Below are 18,425 nucleotides of genomic sequence, written 5' to 3'. Positions count from 1 at the left end.
TCCTGCTGATGTCAAATACTTATTTCCCATCTCCTTTCCTTTGCATTCCGGACAACACACATTGTTGTTTCTCTCCTTTTAAAGTATACTAGATATCTCAATTGTTTTAGAGTCATTAGTTCTATAAATAGCAATCATGTTCTGTATGTGTCTGTAAAGCAGTGTGTGATAGATTCTCCTTCACTGTTAGAAAAGCTTCGAGCTTCTTGATATTCCAGCATATTTACAAATGCCTACTGTTTCTAACTAGTTTGTAACATGGTATTAACAGAGTGGATTTTCCAGGTCAAATTACTTTGTTAAACAGAGGCATAACTAAAGACTTGATTTTGCAAATGCTCATAAGCGTGTTTAACTATGCTCCTGCATGATCCCACTGAGGTCAACAACTAACTCCTAAGCACACAACTAAACATGTGCTTATGATTTTGTGGAATCAAGTAGTAGAGGCAAGCATGAATGCCTGTTATAAAATATGACTGACAGCTTTAAGGTAAAGAACTTATTCTATTTTGACTCTATGCTATCCCTGTAATTCTGAATTCTTCTGCTTAAATGTGTATTTCAAAAGGATTATTTTGACATATTGTGTTAAGACACTCACTCAAGTTCTAAAGTGTTGAGGAATTTAGTAGAAGGAGTCAAAAACTGGGGGGAAAAAAAGGAAAAGAAAAAAAAGCATCACAGAAATTGAAAGTGCCAGCTGAACGTCCAAAAGATCTATTTTTTCTACAATAATCCCTCAAATGAAACAAGCTTCTCTAAACAATAAAATAATTAAATATAGAAGTTCATTATTAGAACCACACTGTTGTGCCCTTCCCCTTCTCATCCTTTCATCCCCTCCAAGCTCCAGCCAAGTGTAGTTTAGTAGCTTACATTTTTAAAGTGCGGGACATGTTATTAGCAATATGAAATATTTCTGTTCCTGATAAGAGACAATACTGCCAGTACACTGTAATTTTAGCATATTTTAATTTTTATTTACTAACAATCAAATAAACATATTAAAAAAATCAGTTGGTTAATGTTATTGGGAAGGCAGTATGTGTAGTTATGTGATTTAAGTAGAACCACAGCTCTTTGCATCAACTAGGAAAGCAGCCCGGTAACGTTTCTAAGTTTCTCAAAGATAATCCTGGTTTCTCTTTTGTTCCTGGTAGATATTTGAATTTGCAATGGGCACTGTGCACCAAAACTATCTTCAAATTCTGACTGATGATAATGTAATCTCAAGTAGTCGTTTGGGGTTTTCTTGAGAGTTATAATTATATTGTGGTAATTACAATACATGCATACACACACACATATTTATATTCAGGACACAAAGCCTATTTACCTATCTTCTGATTAAGGTTTTTTCTTTTTTCTTTTTTAATTTACTGACAAGCTGATTGACAGACATCAATTGGGATCTGTCAGCACAAGCACCAAAGGCAGTATTCGAGCCATTTCCCAACTATGTAACACACTGACATATTGGCCAAGATCAGATGTCACAGGTAAATACCCTTTTTTATTCAGTAACGGTGGCAGCAGCAATTTGGCAAATGACCAGTGTGTCTTATAAAGAAGCTCCAGTGATGTGCCTTTTGTAACAGTGCATTTCAATGTGCAATTATACACAGTAGTTGCACTGAAAAAGTTGTCTCTTAAGATTTATTCTTTTTTTATTAAAATACAAAGAAGGTCACGCACTCCTAAAAAATGTGCTCTTACGGGTTAACCTTTAATCTATGGTTTCTTTTCCTGGAGGGGGGTGGGCGGGCAGCTGCTTCAGACAAAGAAAATTGTCCTGTTCATCCATAGATGTTATTTTAATTGGTTAGGAGGAATCATTGTCAAATGTGTTACATATCTGCATGGAATTTATAGGCAGCCATTGTTGCCAGTGCTGCATTCACTCCAACCAAGGGCACATGGGGTTATCAGGCAGAACTGTGTAAGACCAGGAAATAAATCTGCAGGAAGCAACTGAGATACTCAATGTAGCTGTCAGGTGAAGGCTTGCAAAGTGATGAAAGAAAAAAGCTGCACAATAAAAACAATCATTACTTCTTCAGCCCTGGGAACTATATCCTGTTAGGGAGATGGGCTAAAAAGTTCACTGTTTGCCATCACAGTTTCATAAAGAAAAGATGACTGATTGTATTGCTTCCGGTTTTAATTAATAATCTAGTCTTCTTTATAATTCAGCTTAATTAGCCCAGACGCAGAACAAAACTTGAAGTACAAAAAACATATGGTCATGGAAAACACTGATGTCACTGATAATCCACTTAGGTCATCATAAAATTCCATATTATTATGAAAAATATATTATTGGCCAAATCACTCATTAGATAGCAGCAGCTCAAAGATCTTTCATTATTTGTAATACTTAAGTACTATTTTAAAGGCAAGTAACTCCCTAACACATTAAGCGTGCAAGCACATTAAAATATAATTACCTTCAACGCAAATGAATTTTAACAAAGCACTTTCAGAAATTCCACATATCTGCAATCTAATATTATTTAGTTATATTTGCTATATAATATTGAACCTAATTAATGTATATTTTTATACCCTCATCCTAATTAAATTTAGTGCTTTTAAAGCAGTATAAAAATAAAATCACAGCACTGAGAAGTCAGCTCCTTAAAAATAGTTTTCAGACAATCTTCAGGAACAATTTTATTATCAGTGACTCACACAAAAATTATAATTTCTGAACACGTCCCTAGGGCCCAACTGAAGCTTGTAACATGCCTAAAATAGAGAGCAGAAATAAAGTCTTCTGGTGATTCCCAAACCGAGTTCCCGCTTTTTCCAGAGAAACTTTTTACATCTTTGTATCCCAAAAGTACACAGAGTGGTTTAAAGCAACTGCCCAGCACAATGATATAAACTAGTTTGCTAATATTTTGTTTTATTTGCAAAGTATTGTCTCAACACTTTTTATCCTAAACTTTCCGAGTTTCACTCGGCTGGTGCAGCATTAAAGTAGGTATAAAATGTCATCTTTAGAAATATAAAAATCACCATCAAAGCAACATCAATCATGACCGATGCACACAGCCCTGTTAAAGCAGCAGAAAGAGAAGTCTTGCATATGACAATCCAAGTGCAGTTATGCTTTTCATACTTTTAATTATGGGGCTGATTGGCAAAATCAGAGGAGTGATCACAAAAGACTGGACAGCCCTCTCCTCTGCTTTCAGACTTAATGTAGGCCATACAAATATTAAACTCTAATACCAGCCTTGCACTTGTTGTGAATGTTAAAGACCATGACAAACTAGAGTCAATAATGCATCCCATTTGAACCGCAGGAGGTTGAATACCTTCTGTGAGCTGCAGTTATGACCTTACAAAACAACCACACTTTCCCAAAATTAATAAAAACCTGCAGTGAAGCCAAAATTGAAGCTGTGTCTTTTTCTTTTTTTTTTTTTTTTCCTGGCAGTTCTTACCTTTTTGTTGTTCTCTTTAATATCTTGAGGATTCAGGGACTTGTAGTCACTGAGGGGGAAAATGGCACAGTGGGTATGTACAGTATTTGATAAAAGCAGCAGTTTTAAAACAAACTGAATCTAAAAATTTGACATACAGTAATATCATACAGTAACTAGCAATTTCACAGCAATTCAATCAACAAAACTAATAGTGTGGAAAATTAAAGGAATAAATAAATAAATAAATAAATAAACACCGATTACATGTTTCATTGCCTGAAGCTTTCCATCTAAAAAAGAAGTTAAGGCAGGGACTAGAGGCCAGCCTTGACAACCAAATTTACCAGGAGGTAATCCGTCCTTGTCAGCGTACAAAGAGCTTATTCCTCTCATCTCATTTCAACACCAGCACAATTTTCATAACCATCCTGAAGTCAGTTCTTTGTATGAGATTAAGAAGAAGAGAAACAAATCACAGAGAGGGAAGAAACAATTGTTTATGCCACAAGAGAGAACGAGGAGGTCATAAAGTTTGAGAATTCATAAATCTGTTTTCTTAGAAAGGATGGCTCCCTGCTTGAAAGAAAAGGGTGAAAACAGTTCAACACCTGAAAGCAACAGGGATTTTATTTTTACGTAAACTTAAATGTTATATATTTCTATGAGAGTTAGCTTATGCAGGCAAAAAGTACACAACTTACATTAGGTCTGGTCTAAAGTGATGTAATATTGCACAAAAGGATAAACCGTTTCTCCACGATGTAGTAAAATTGGTGATTTTCACTCCCCTATAGTTTTTTGTAACTTCTTTGCACCACACAAGAAGTGACTGACTTGCATTTGGCTTTCTCCCCAACACAGGACTTGGTATTGGGCTTGGCTGGAAAAAAAAAACAAAAAAAAAAAACAGGGGAAAAGAAAAAAGAAAAGAAGATAAAAGAATTTAATGGAAGATGAGAATTAACATTAATTGACCTAACTAGATGATCTGTATCCTTTGATGTGAGTTTAGGTCCTTCACAGCTGTCAGTTTACAATGACTGTAACTTGCAAAAGACACAAATCGCAAGTTATTACCTCCAGTTGTCGCCCTTGGCGCTTGTCTCCAAAGGATGTAGATACACAGGATTCCAGATCTACATAGGAGAACAGGCCAAGAATTGCACCCGTGGAAACACCATGCTTAAATACTTAAGGCAAAGTCCTGCACAGCCCGGGATACACACCCTTGAAAAGATTTCCCAAAATGCAGCCATGGAAAAGCATCCCCACAAGCCCTTTCACATTTAATGAAGATAACACTGTGCCTGGATCAAAAGCCAGGCTTAGCAGAGTTTACCACGAGTTGCGATTTACCATTGAGGTGTAGGGATCAAAGTCGCCGTGTCTGTGACATGTGATTAATACATTCATCATTCATCTCATATAGGCTCTGGTGTAAAGTTTTTGGCTGTGCTCTTCCTGTTTAAGCACGCGATTGCATGAAGGTAATTGTGGCATGGTGTTTCTAATCGGCCACTTCCAACCGTACCCAAAGAGCTTCCTCTTCCAGGCTTTAGCTTTTTTATGTGGAAAAGGAATTTTGGTCATAAATCCTTATCAGAGGGTGTCTTCTAACATGTATCATTATTTAGTAACGATCATTTTCCAATAGAGTATTTTGACTCTTTTAGTTACATTTTTGTTAGCATAAGCCAAGAATTAAAATGGAATAAAATATTTCCCAGATTCAGCAGAGAACACACTGATTGCAGCTGATGTTTTCAAGAAATACACAGTCATTTCACCAGAAAAATATTGTCATTTTAAAAACTTCTTACATGTAATTAAACAGAATTTGACTGACATAAATCCGAAGTCTGAGTTACAGGGAAAGAACTGAGCCCACTTGTTTTTTCAATGTAATATAATTACAAGCACACACACACAACAAACATGCTTTTTATGCACTTTATAGCTAGAGACTTCCCAAATTAAGATAAAAATAGAGCAAGTAATTTACTATATCAGAGGCACTTAAGTTGAACAAGTAAATCCTTGTGGCCATATTACCTATTTGTGAAAGACCAACGATGCCCCCACTTGACTGAAGTATGTCAGTGTAAAGCAATTAGCTGCTAGCTACCAACTGATTTATGTTTTCACTGCTTCTGGGGAAGAAAATGTACAGAACCAGGAAAGTAATTTTTCATTTACCTTGACACTCTGCCCTAAGAAGTTGTTTTATAAACACACCTACCTCATCATCAGATAGAAGCACTGCCAGCTCATTTAGAAAGTGCAAAATATCTGCCCTGCTGAGATTTTTTTTTACCAGATCATTTGCACAAAATAACTTGTTAAAAAATGTTTTGCCTTTTTTTTTTATTTTTTTATCCTCTCAGCAATTCAAATCAGCATGAACAAATCTGTTAATGATGAGACAATATCTCTGAACACACTGAATTAACATCTTGACAGGGATATATAAAATAGGGAACAAAAAGCAGCAATAAACGAACTTTCTTCACCATGCATCAGATTTTAATCAGAGAGTTAAAGATTTTAATCAGAGAAATAAACACTGCTTAGAAGCTGCCAGACAGTTACTCCAGATTCAGAGTGATGTAACTAATATCAGGTTTTTCTCCTGTTTTTTTTACAGCTCGAAGCAAAACCCAGTAACTAACCAGTGACCCCAAATTTAAGGTACTACATTGCTTAAAATACATTTGCTATCTAAATTATATATATGAAAATAACGCTGCTGAGAGAAAATAATTAAAATAGTACCATTAAGATGTGGAAAAATGGTATTTTAACAAATTTTTAAAGCACAGAGCCACATCCTCAAACCATAGAGCACTACTTACCAGATGTATTAAATGTTAACTATAAAGTCTTGATACTTGTTGCTGAAACTCTCTACAGAACTGTTGAATGTTCCAGTCAGCACCTAAATACCTTCTGATTATAAAAACAGGCTGAGGAAGTTGGGGCTGTTCAGCCTGAAGAAGAGAAGCTGCGTGGAGACCTCTTAGCAGCCTTCCAATATCTGAAGGGGGCCTATAAGGATGCTGGAGAGGAACTCTTCATCAGGGACTCTAGTGGTAGGACAAGGGGTAATGGGTTTAAACAGGGGCAGTTCAGGTTAGAAATAAGAAAGAAATTCTTTACTGTGAGAGTGGTGAGGCCCTGGCATAAGTTGCCCAAGGAAGCTGTGAATGCTCCATCCCTGTCGGTGTTCAAGGCCAGGCTGGACAGAGCCTTGGGCAACATGGTCTAGTGCAATGTGTCCCTGCCCATGGCAGGGGGGTTGGAACTAGATGATCTTAAGGTCCTTTCCAACCCAAACCATTCTATGATTAACCCTGAAAAGGCCATAGCCAATATTATCATTCAAATCCTTAATTGCACATCTACCAAATTGAAAATGTAACTTTTATTTTAAAACTAAGTGTTACAAAAGGACACCCAAGTCTATTAAATCAATTCAGCAGAATTTTGCATTTTATTTACAAATAATAGTTTTTTTTAAATCCAGGTTATAATTCTTTGAAAATCTATACTTCAGTTGGAGCTTTTTTCTATGTTTGTCATTCCATTAACTTCAGATTTTCTGTAAGTATGCAGAATATGCAAGATTTATAATGAACGTACTTACAGAGTTTTCTCTAGCTGATAAAGCAGAAATTATATACTGCTTTCTTTCCAGAATCAGTATTCCCAAGTTTTCTGGATAAAGGTGGTGTTAATATTATGATAATATTATGCTTTTATTCACCACCTGAATCAAAGCTTTTGTTATTTCATCTATGATAAAAACATTTAACCGAAGACACATTGGAAATGTATGAACAATGCAGAACTGTGCATGAGCACTTGACATCCCTTCAGAAGGGTTAACAAATGTCAGTTTTGATTTTTTTGTGAAGCATCATTATGAAAAACATTTTCTTTAGATACTTGTAGATATTAATTACAGGTTCAGTGCAAACACAATTACTACCAAGTGCCTATTTCTAGCATGTGTTTGCTCAACAAGATTGGTGGGAACCCATCAAATGAAATGAAAATTTAACTAGCTTTTTCTTACATAGTTCTTTTAAACACTGACTACACAATTCTACATCACATGGCAGTCATGACTTGGCTTTTTGAGTTCAAAAGCCAAAGTCTCCGACAATTCATTTGGAAATTGCCACTAAAAAGCATGCGATATCCATTACAGATCTGCTCGCTGATCAACAAGTGACTGAATCTGATCAGCTGATTTTTATCCAGCGGTGGATTAACTGTATGGCAAGTGCATACAGTTAATCAGAGCTGGTCCCTCATGTGGTAGCTCAGATCTAGAGCCAGCATCATGTAGGTGGATTTATCAGCTGGAGTCAGCACTACCTTCAGGATGTGTTTGCTTCATAGTCAACAGAAGCACTTAATTCTCTTTACTCTTCTTATTTACATGTTCTGGAAACCTAGTTAATACATTTTATAGTGTTGGAACCAGATGATCTTAAGGTCCTTTCCAACCCTAACTATTCTATGATTCTATGATTATCCCATCAGACCATTACTCTATATTAACAGGAGGACAATAGCTTTAAATATTAGGCTGCATCCATAAATCGTAAAACAAATAAATAATTATTTTGCTGCTCTCAAATGCAGCACCAAGTGCACTGATGTTTGCAAAGTAATGTTTGAGCTGCACCTGACTCACAGAGGCCAACACTCAGGAGAAGAAAACCAAGACAGGAACTGATGATGTGAACATGGACCTATGAATCAAGCCGTCGTATGAGACACAGGGAGCAGCCAGAAGGAAGATCGTAGGGGCTCAGTCTGAGTAGCTCTCAAGAGCTTGTTGACAGGTTGCATTGGGGCAGAGGAGTTTCAAGAGAGCAGAGGCAGTGTTGAAGGCTGGAAGAGAAAGATCATAGAATCATAGAATAGTTAAGATCACCTAGTTCCAACCCCCCTGCCATGAGCAGGGACACCACACACTAAACTATGTCGCCCAAGGCTCTGTCCAGCCTGGCCTTAAACGCCTCCAGGGTTGGAGCATTCACAACTTCCTTGGGCAACCTATTCCAGTGCCTCACCACCCTCACTGTGAAGAACTTCTTCCTTATATCTAACCTAAAGTTCCCCTGTTTAAGTTTAAAGCCATTACCCCTTGTCCTACCACTAGAGTCCCTAATGAAGAGTCCCTCCCCAGCATCCTTGTAGGCCCAAAGATGCTGAGAGGAGTTAAGAAAAAAGAAGTATGTAACAGCTATGGGAATCTTGACTGAAGACTTACGTGGTTTGAGTTTTATATTAATGGACACAATTCACCAAAGAAGAAAGGAGAGAACAACCTAGGAACAGTAATGAACTGCAGGAGGAGAAGAAGCTGAGATTGAGATAGAGCTGAAAGACAGAACAGGGGAAACTTACTCGCAGTCAACAAACAAGCTTTGTTCCTCAAGAAGCAAGTACAGGCAATGGTCTCTCACTTATTTGACTGAGCAAAACAAAAGGGATTTTCCCTTACCTCTGTCAAAACTACAATGCTATCTAGGCCCACTGAACATTATGAAACCATTAAAATGCAAGATAAAGTGAAAGAACACACAACTAGGTAAGGCAAAGTGTGCAGCATGTGCCTGAATGAAAGAAAAAGGGGGAAACTCAGCTGAACAGAGTAGTCTGAAAAATGGTATAAAAGTGCAATATAAACAAGACACGCTAATACCTTTCAGTCAAATAGATAATTTTACATCTTTAGGACTATACTTCAGAATTTTATTTTTTAAACAACACAGGGCTTTACTCATAGGAATTGCTTAGCCCAGGAGTATCCTAAATTGAATATGGCTCATTTAATAGAATTTATGCCTTTGTCAAAGTCTGTACATGTCCAACATGCATTCGATTTTGTTTATTCTGGGCTGTGGAACAGTCCAGGCATAAGACAAAAGCTGATTTTTAACTAGGATCAGGACCAAAATAGAGGATGGAAATCAAGTCTGCAAAGATAGACTAAAACTGCTTTCTGTGTTATTCCAAAGATGGAGAAAACATCCTTATGACCCAGCTGTGCTGAGATGTTCTTTACTCAGGCTAGTTAAGTATTTTTTAAGTAGCAGGTCACCATAACATTTTGATGGCTTTAGTGGCACAACAAAATACAAGTGGCATTGCTCTTTGCTTCTGGTAAGGGAAGTGCACATGCATGTATTACAAAATATACATTTCCCAGAAAGAAATGTTAGGAGTTTGGCTATCCTGTTACACTGATACACAAACTTAGCAGTTTAAGAGTACATTCTTTAATTTTATTTCTCTCTACTTGCATGGCGTATGATTACACAAAATGTCTGGTACGACTTACAGATTCACTGATTTTGTTTCCTATATATGATTAGTAACAAGTATTTAGGTAACATTCGGATTTCTCCAGCATCAGACATCTTAAAACTTTGCCTTCCTCAGTCCTCTGATTTTGCCTACAGCTAATGTGGATTTGCAACAAAATACAAACTTTTATCTTAAAAGCCTTAGGCATAAGCTTTTAATTGCTTATCATTTTACAGGTTTAAAATTTCAACACAAACTAGTCCATGTTCAAGCATAACCTTAACATTTAGACATCTGCCTGAGCCGACATGATGCTCTCATGTTTGAATCTGGCAAGGTGAAGAGGAAAGTGAAATCCCTGGGACATGCCTCAAGTTAGCTGTTGTTCAAGTAGGTGAAATTGTTTCATTCTAAAACATTTCATATGTTTTCAGTTGCCTGTGACATATTTTGTATGGTGGCCACGAGGCTGGAAAGAGCTTTTCCAAACTATGCCTGGGAAAGGAAAGGAAAGCATCTAGAGTATGTACATGCTACCTAATATGGTAGGATATGGGACAAATACAGATTTCCAGAGAACAAGAACAGCAGAGCCTCTCAATCTGGAATCAAAAAACAAGCAATCAAAGCCACCTGGATATTCTGCTCTCCTCCTCAGCAGTTTTCCAAATCATGCCCATTTGCAAAAGGCACCATTTGTTCACAGTACTGTGGAACAGAACAATTTCTTGCAAGGTTTAATCCACCCTGATTTACCTCTGAAATAACTGGGGGGAGTTAGTGCTTTCGGTATGTTTTCACTTCACTAGTTGCAGGTGGACAGCCAGTGCGGTCCCACATCATGTTGTATGATGCTATGTTTAATATACTGAATACTTTGGACCCAAGGGAGAGCTGATGAAGATAACACCTACCATCAAAGACCCCATTACTGTATTCCCTCTCTTAAACAGCCACAGCTTTCCTGTTGTTTAACACTCTCCCTCACTGACTCACATCTAAACTTACACAGTTTGTGCTGTACACGGCTGAATCATATACACAATGCTTGTCTTTCAACATCCTGCCACTTCTGGTCCCAGCCTCTAAGGTTTAGCAAGTACCTCATGCTTGAGTTAGTTTCATCCACATAACTTTTACTTGTCCGACCCCACAAACAAACATGGCAATGGTATTTTTTATTCTGATCATCACTACCCATTTCTTCTCATACTCTGTCAACGTCACTGCTCAAGGCAAAAAGTTGTTGCTTCTTATTTATTACCATTAACTTACAGGGTATGGCACTCAGCTTCATTTAAGCAGTATGATGCAAATGCTGCGTCAAACACAGCATTTCAACTTGTCTCTGATCTCCAGTGTGATAGTCATCACATGGTATTAGGGCACTCTGTGATGGGTGAATGAATATGTTGACACAAGAGACTCACAACCAGTATTTTACAAAGAGGGAAACAGTCTGAATAGAGTATCTCACCTGAGCAAGGTGAACTGACTATCACAAGAACTCAAGGACGCTACCTAATGTGAATTGGGTGTACACATCCACAGCATCTCACCGAAGCACTCCTCCTGATGCCATAGGCAGGTGACAGCACTCGGAATAATAAAAAACCAACTTCTAGGCTTTGACAAGTTAAGATCAAGCCTAGACCTGGCCATCTCCAAGACAGGAACACATCATTTGTAGCCTCAAACGCTGCAGTTTGCTCAGTGTCACACACCAGTTCTATGTTGCAAGCTCTGCCCAGGCTCTCTGTGGCATTCACCCAACATAATGAAGAGATCATGCTCCATTAAACACCATCCAGCCCCTACAGAAGTATAAAATGGCAGCCCTGCAGACAGCTGCCTCTATTACAGGGTCTGGTTACTTTTGCTCCGAGCACTGAGGAAGTGGTCCAGCAGAAAATCATGGTATGCAGTCATACAATTGCAATGTGTACAAGTACACAACCTGCAGGCATGCAGTGCACAAAGGTGGGAGAGGTTATAGTAACAGCAACTACCTTAAACCTGGCAATTCAGAACTGCTAAGTACTTATTTCATAATTTTTGTAATTACCTGGTAGTCTCTTTTCAGCTTTTACTTTGTCTAGAAATTAAGTAACTTTTTCTTAGCATAGTCTTTTAGGGTTTCAGTTTGGTTTTCGTTGTTGGGGATTAAAAGGATAAAAAACCCCAAGTATTTGGGAAATGAACTCTAAACCTTCAGAACCACAAGCCACAACATGTCAACTACTGGACAATTTCCTCACTTGGGCAACAGGACATGGAGCCTGTCTGCTCATGGGAATCAATTAAGAACAAGACAGACCGTTTATTTCAAGATGACTACCTTCCCCTGTGGATGTTCTTAAAAGAGAGTAACAGTCCTGCACAGGGGCGAGGGTAGCTACCTCACCAGGCTGAGAAGCCCTAAATTTATTAGCTAACAGCAAGGAGAAGAGTATGTTAATTAGCTGGTAAAGGAGAAAAAATCTGAGACAACATAATAAATTGGTTACTTATGTGCAAGTAATTTCACCTGATGGTCAGTACAGTCATGAAAAAAGTCATAGTGAGCTCCTTCTCAGATTCAACTATTAATAAAAGGATTGGCTGAGGCTCGTCTAGCTTCTCTTCCCTGAGGTCGCATAATCTTTGTCTTGAACAACATGTTTTCAATTAAAAAAAAAACTGGGAAAGGTATATAATTCATACCATTAAGTAGAATTGAACGCTGAGCTCATTCTCTGATGATTAGATGTATTTGTAATGTAACAGTATGAACAGGTCACACGCAGGGATGGGGCCTCATTTTTCTCCTCTCAGAAGATGAGCAATTTCCTTGCGTCCACCTTCCTTTCTCCAGCTGCCCCAATGCCACACTGGCTGAAGTCTCTGGTCCTGTGTAATCTGTGCTGGAAGCCCAGATGAGCTACCAGGATGCTGCTGGTTCACAATCCCTGGCTTTCTGCCATCATGGGAACGTTCAGGGTTTTGGGCAGGTTGCCAGAATTAAGCAACCTAAACCACAGATGAGGAATAGCAATTTTCAAAGCTTTTAACTTTGTTAAAAGTGAACTGAACTAGCAAAACGCACCTCCCTGGGCCCAAGGCTATCTCTGCCACATTTCAAAGGCCTGCAGCAAACAATGGAAGTGTTAGAGCTTGTCAGGAAAGGTCACAAGAATCTCTTCTAAGAGAAAGCACAAGGCAAACTAAAAATGAGAGTCGCTGCCAATTCTTCCTAACAACAGTGAACTTTCTTGCAGGAATTGCTTTTGACATTAGCCATTAAATAGACACAAGTCATTCTCCCACTCTTCTGAACATTTCGACAGGCATTGTTTTTACAGACAACCTTCTGATGATGTATCATTAAGGTGACATTGCTCCATAGAACTTGATAGGTATCTATTTTGTAAATCTACTGCATCATTTATATTAATGCACAGCCATAGGCAAGTTTATGGAAGTGTTAAGTCTTTGCTAAGATGAGATGGGAAATCTTTGTTTTAAACACTTTAAATACTTGATAACAGAATGCACATGCCAGATTTCTGCTGGTATTGCACAAAGGAAACAATTTCTATGCGTGGAGAGGCTTAGAGCACTCAGTATTTTTATGCCTGGTATTGATGACACAGAACCTGATGTGGTGCTGCTGAAGGCCAGAGTACACCTCTTAACTGAGTGTGCAAATAAAATAAGCATATTAGTTTAAGCCCTGATAAACTACTGCATCAGCAGCCCCCTCTACAAACAACAAGGATGGACATTAACACAAATATTGCTTCTTCACTCAGTGATAAGGAGATAGATGATCCATAGATGATGGGGAGACATCTGAAATGCTTAACGCCTTTCCTTTATTTCATCTGCCTTTATTCTGCAAGTCATGCAAGTTGGAGACTAGCATTACTAGTATCAGACACAAAAAGGTCAGATTTCAACCAGGTGTGAAAACAGCTTAGATAAGCCAGATGCTTTCAGATCAGCTGAACACATTTAATGTAATCCTAGGGTACTGGAAGAACCAATATGAAACATCTGAAATTAGCAGTCAGTTTGAAAACTTGACAATAGATGCGATATTAGAAGAGCAGGCAAAGACTACATTCCTTTCCAGTTTTTAAAAGCATTAAAAAAAAAGACAAATTGGAAGAATGCAGACAAGCTAACAAGAAAGAGGTGAGGCAAATAATTAGGTTGCTTCTTACATTGTGAAAGGTAAAAGGAGACAAGCAACAAACACTAATTTGTCATCAAGTCATGACAACCAGTCCAAGTTCCTTCTATAAGAGGTAAGCAGGCATGGGAAGGGAGAAGTAGCAGATAACATTATGACTAAGTTCTTTTCCTTGTTTCTCAAGATGCTCTCGTAAGGATCCACAGAAACCAGAGCCTTATTCAGACTCATGTAGCATAGGTGCAAAACAAGCTGGAAAACTACATCCAAGACCAGTTTTCAATGATTCTTCAAATTGTGCATTGAAAGGGGCTCTGCAAGAGTATTTCTTGGGTTCAGTGTTGAAAGCCTGGATTAGGAAGGTGGATGATACACTAGACACGAAGCTGGGATGGACATCAAATGCACTAGAAGAACGTCAACCATATGAAAAGAAGTTCTGAAGAAACCAGGGTGAAATTCAATAGGTACAAGTGCAACTTAGGAAGGAGCAATCATTTACATGAATGCAGGATGAGGAAGAACTGGTTAGGTAACAGTTCTTCACAAAAGGATGTGGGGGAAACAGTCTATTCAAGCTGAACATAAGTCAACAACATCAGGTTGTTGTGAAAAAGACAAACATCATACTGAGATGTACAGACAGGAATAAAGCTTGCAAGACATGTACTGCCTCTCCCACTCCACTCAACATCAAAAAAGCCACAGTAGAAATGTTATGTTTGGTTTTCCTTGATGCAGAGTATAAGGAAGACAAGCCCAAAGAAAGATCAGGAACCAAGTGATCTTTTGAGATGTGTTTCAGACATGCCTTCTCCATGTTTCTTAACTCCAGGTCCTACAGGAAAAGGACACAGCTGGCTGCCACCAGCGAGCAGGAGCCTGGCAGAGGTCCCTCCACTCTCTGGCAGCAGGGGAAGCAAGCTGGAAAACCCCCATTTCCCACTGAGCAGCACCTCACACTGGCCCCTCAGTTCTCACCAAAAAAAAACCCAACAAAAACCCCCAAAACAACCCAAGCCCCACAGATTCCCCTTCTAAAAATTAAGCCTATGGTGGGGTCCTTGTGTTGTTTGTTCCATAAGCAACTCATGCACTGATTCACTTGTGTTAATCAGATTCCATTGCAAAGCACAGTGTATTTTTGGCTTTTTCCTGAATGTCTATTGGAATACACAGAAAGTTCAATAACCGCCAACACATCTCTCCAAATGAATAATTGTACAGAATATGTATTTTCTCTTTTAGTTTTTAGGAGACCAGCTATCATAGGATCAACTAGGTTAGAAAAGACCTTTAAGATCATCAAGTCCAACCATTACCCCAGGACTGCCAAGAAGTATAACCACTCCATCTGCTCCTCATGAACACGAGCAGAGAGGAAGGGTCTCTCCATTCAGCACATCTCCACAGAAAGTCACAAAGCCACTTGAAAAATGCAGGATGCATTAGAAAGATTATTTCATCTGCAAGGTGAGAGTTCTGGTCAAACTCAGGACAACAGTCAGAAAAAGAAACTACCTGGTTACAGATGGGTGAAATGAGGTGTTTGGGCAAGCAGTAAGACAAAAGCAACACTGGTAAGCGAAACAGCTGGATTCAGCACTCAGTCACAGCAGAGATGTCACAAGCAGAGTGAACTGGGAAACAACAACTACTTTAGGGTTGGGTTTTTTTCTTTTTTTTCTTTTCTTTTTTCTCTTTTTTTAAAGAAAAACCAAGGTGGTAATTCATGAAAAATTCTTCTTTACCAGAAATGCTTCACTCACAAACACCATTCATAAACAACATATAAATCCAATAAGTATTATTAAATAAATAAAGCAAGTGAAAAATTAGGGAACGGCAGACTTGAATATTCTTGTTTTAGTTGCCCAACTGAATAAGCATTACTTAAGCAGTATGAGGGCACATTGCTATCTTTACCTGATTGAATAGTACCTTATTCTGTGAATAGCCCCTATGGAATAACAGCCACTACTCAAAGATTCAATAGCTTAATGAACACAACAAGACTGGCACAATCTGGAGCTTAATTTGCATGTAGTTTGAATATTTTTGCTTTATTACTTTCATTTCAAAATAAAAATATGTGTAAAAGTGAGACCAATTCAAGTGCCACTTGGCTTAACATATATTTTTCCAGGAATTCTTACACTACCCAAATTTGCTAATTGCTAGGACTTGTGCAGCTAAAAGGAGAAATACATGTTAAATGAAAACATCCTTTTTGTTTTATAATATGTAATTAACACAAGCTTGTCTGGCTTCAACACTGGCGAATCTATCCTCTTGAAATGCACACACATAATTTTCATGCTACAAATTAAATTTGGTGTGGTTATGCTTTTAGCACTCAACAAGTAAAAGCTTGTAAATGAAAAGCTGAAGCATAAAGGTATGGCAAGTCTCATTTAAGAAATCAAAATCTTCGGGAAAGTGGAATTGCCTCCTGCAGAAGTCAAGAAAAGCTGCTAGTAATTAAATACTGCTTTTGATTAACACTTTACGCTACACGTTTATTTTCAAAGTCCTTATTTAAGCAGATTGTGATATAAAACTAATCAAATCACTGTACTTTTATTCCTTTATGATGCCTGGCTAATAACCACACAACAGTTGGAAACTGTCAAAATATTTTACAGCTCAATTGTAATTACCATCCAAGTCTAAGCATGCAGTAATTGGGCGTTAGCCATGTTCTAGGGGTGTTACAGCAACACACAGCAGTCAATTCTTGTGTTTGGTTTTTTCACATATGTAAAACCCTGAAAGATCCCCAGGACCTACTTCATAAAATTTTGAATTAAATATTAGTATGTTGCCCACAGAGATAGCTTTCTTTTTCTTTCATACAATATAGTATTTGCACCAACATTTAAAAAATAAGGTTAACATTCAGAACTACAGAATTTGTTCAGCAGCTTTTTTTCCTGGTTCAAATTCCCTAATGTGAAAATATATTCTCAGGTACATAAATAATCAAACATTTTGAGAGAAATACTGCATGGTAAATATTGTAACATTATCTCAGCTTTGAGACAAACTGATGATTTGATTTCAAGGAATAAATTTTGGAGATTGTAAATAGAGAAAATACTCCAAGATGCTGAGAGAGAAAAAAATAGTACTGCTAATAGATGGTAACACAAGGAACTTGAAAGGGTTTTTAGCATGTACTATTCTATATGTAATGCACGTAATACTCATGAGTATTGTAGACAGATGACAGCCCAATAGGTTTTCCTGAAGAGACAACTCTACAGGGGCTTCTGATTGTTTAGAGTTGGTATTTCCAAGGCAGTATCAGAGATACGGATTCATGATTCACTGGTCTTTCAACACTATTTAAATCATTAATCCACACATTAACTGTCACTAGCTCCACAGTGACAAGACAGACAACATCACTGGATCCCTAATACATTACTGTCTGATGGATTAAAATCCTTAAGAGACATTACGCCTTTGAGCTGATAGGTTATAAATGGAAGGAAGTGTTACATTTTAAGTGGCTTTTGTACTTAATTTACATGGTTGGGTTGAATAAAATTATGCACTCCTGAAAGAAAGGCTCTCGGTTCCAAGATGATGCAATGATTAACATGCTTCTGGTGTGAGCTGTTCATGATTCCAAACATTCGTCAGCAAGAAGGACTGGGAATCACCTAGATGGAAAGACTGCACCAGAAGACTTCAGTCTTCCAACCAGCAGTACGAGTGCTATTAGAAGGGGCTGTAGGTGAAGGTAGAGATCGCACTCCCTTGGGTGGGGGGATGAAAAGAGATTTATCAGAGAACCCCAAGGAGCTACGGAAGGAAAAATTTCAGCCAGCACAAATGCAGAAAACTCAGGCTCAAACCTCGTACATCTTTTTAAACAAGTCTGATCACGTCCAGGCGTTGTATCGTGTAGAGCACTTATCATTCACACATCTCCGTCTCCTGCAATACTTTTCACTGCACAAGCACCTCAGGATAGGTGGAGGATGGAAAAGAAGGGAGCCTTTATTCCTACACAGGAATTTCCATGCTTTGGGAAATGTAAATTAGAGCCTTACTACTAGTCTGACAGTAAGTTTGCTAATAAATGTGTAGCAACATATCTGATTGTATAATGAGAGATTAAATGATTATGACCTTTGAAATGGCGAGAATAAAGAGATGAGAAAGTGTATGTAAGGGAGAGCTCTGGTAACACAGCAAACTAAACTTTCTAAACTTTGATAAATGTATAAAAGCCAATTTTATACTTTGTTGATACCACTGTAAATAAGCTTCCAATGGAACCTACAAAGACTGTTTTGAGTATTGGTTCCAAGTTAGATGAGCTTCTAAAAATTGCTTAAAGGTGTAGGATCTGTCATCTTAGACTCAGGGTTTACAGATTGCTAGGCAACACTTTGCAGCAGAACATGACCCAAGACATGACTAGGAAACAAGTACAGTGATATCACTTGACTAAGATCCCCCTTTCCTTTAAAGCTGCA

General features: G+C 38.0%; 1 protein-coding gene across 1 annotated transcript in view; it reads right to left on the bottom strand.

Moving 5' to 3' along the window:
• The window catches only part of EHBP1 (EH domain binding protein 1), a gene marked incomplete at its 5' end in the record, with an annotated part of 184,322 nt that overhangs the window by 69,543 nt on the left and 96,354 nt on the right, over positions 1 to 18,425 (bottom strand). Inside the window, 2 exons of the mRNA XM_010014312.1 lie at positions 3,456 to 3,504; positions 4,139 to 4,317. Of these exons, the coding sequence (XP_010012614.1) occupies positions 3,456 to 3,504; positions 4,139 to 4,317 (228 nt within the window). The remainder of the gene's footprint in view (positions 1 to 3,455; positions 3,505 to 4,138; positions 4,318 to 18,425) is intronic.

Source organism: Nestor notabilis, unplaced genomic scaffold, assembly GCF_000696875.1.
Source record: "Nestor notabilis isolate BGI_N333 unplaced genomic scaffold, ASM69687v1 scaffold13375, whole genome shotgun sequence".
Taxonomy (NCBI): domain Eukaryota; kingdom Metazoa; phylum Chordata; class Aves; order Psittaciformes; family Psittacidae; genus Nestor; species Nestor notabilis.
Note: the sequence above shows the minus strand (reverse complement) of the source record. Positions and strands in the feature narration are given on the sequence as shown.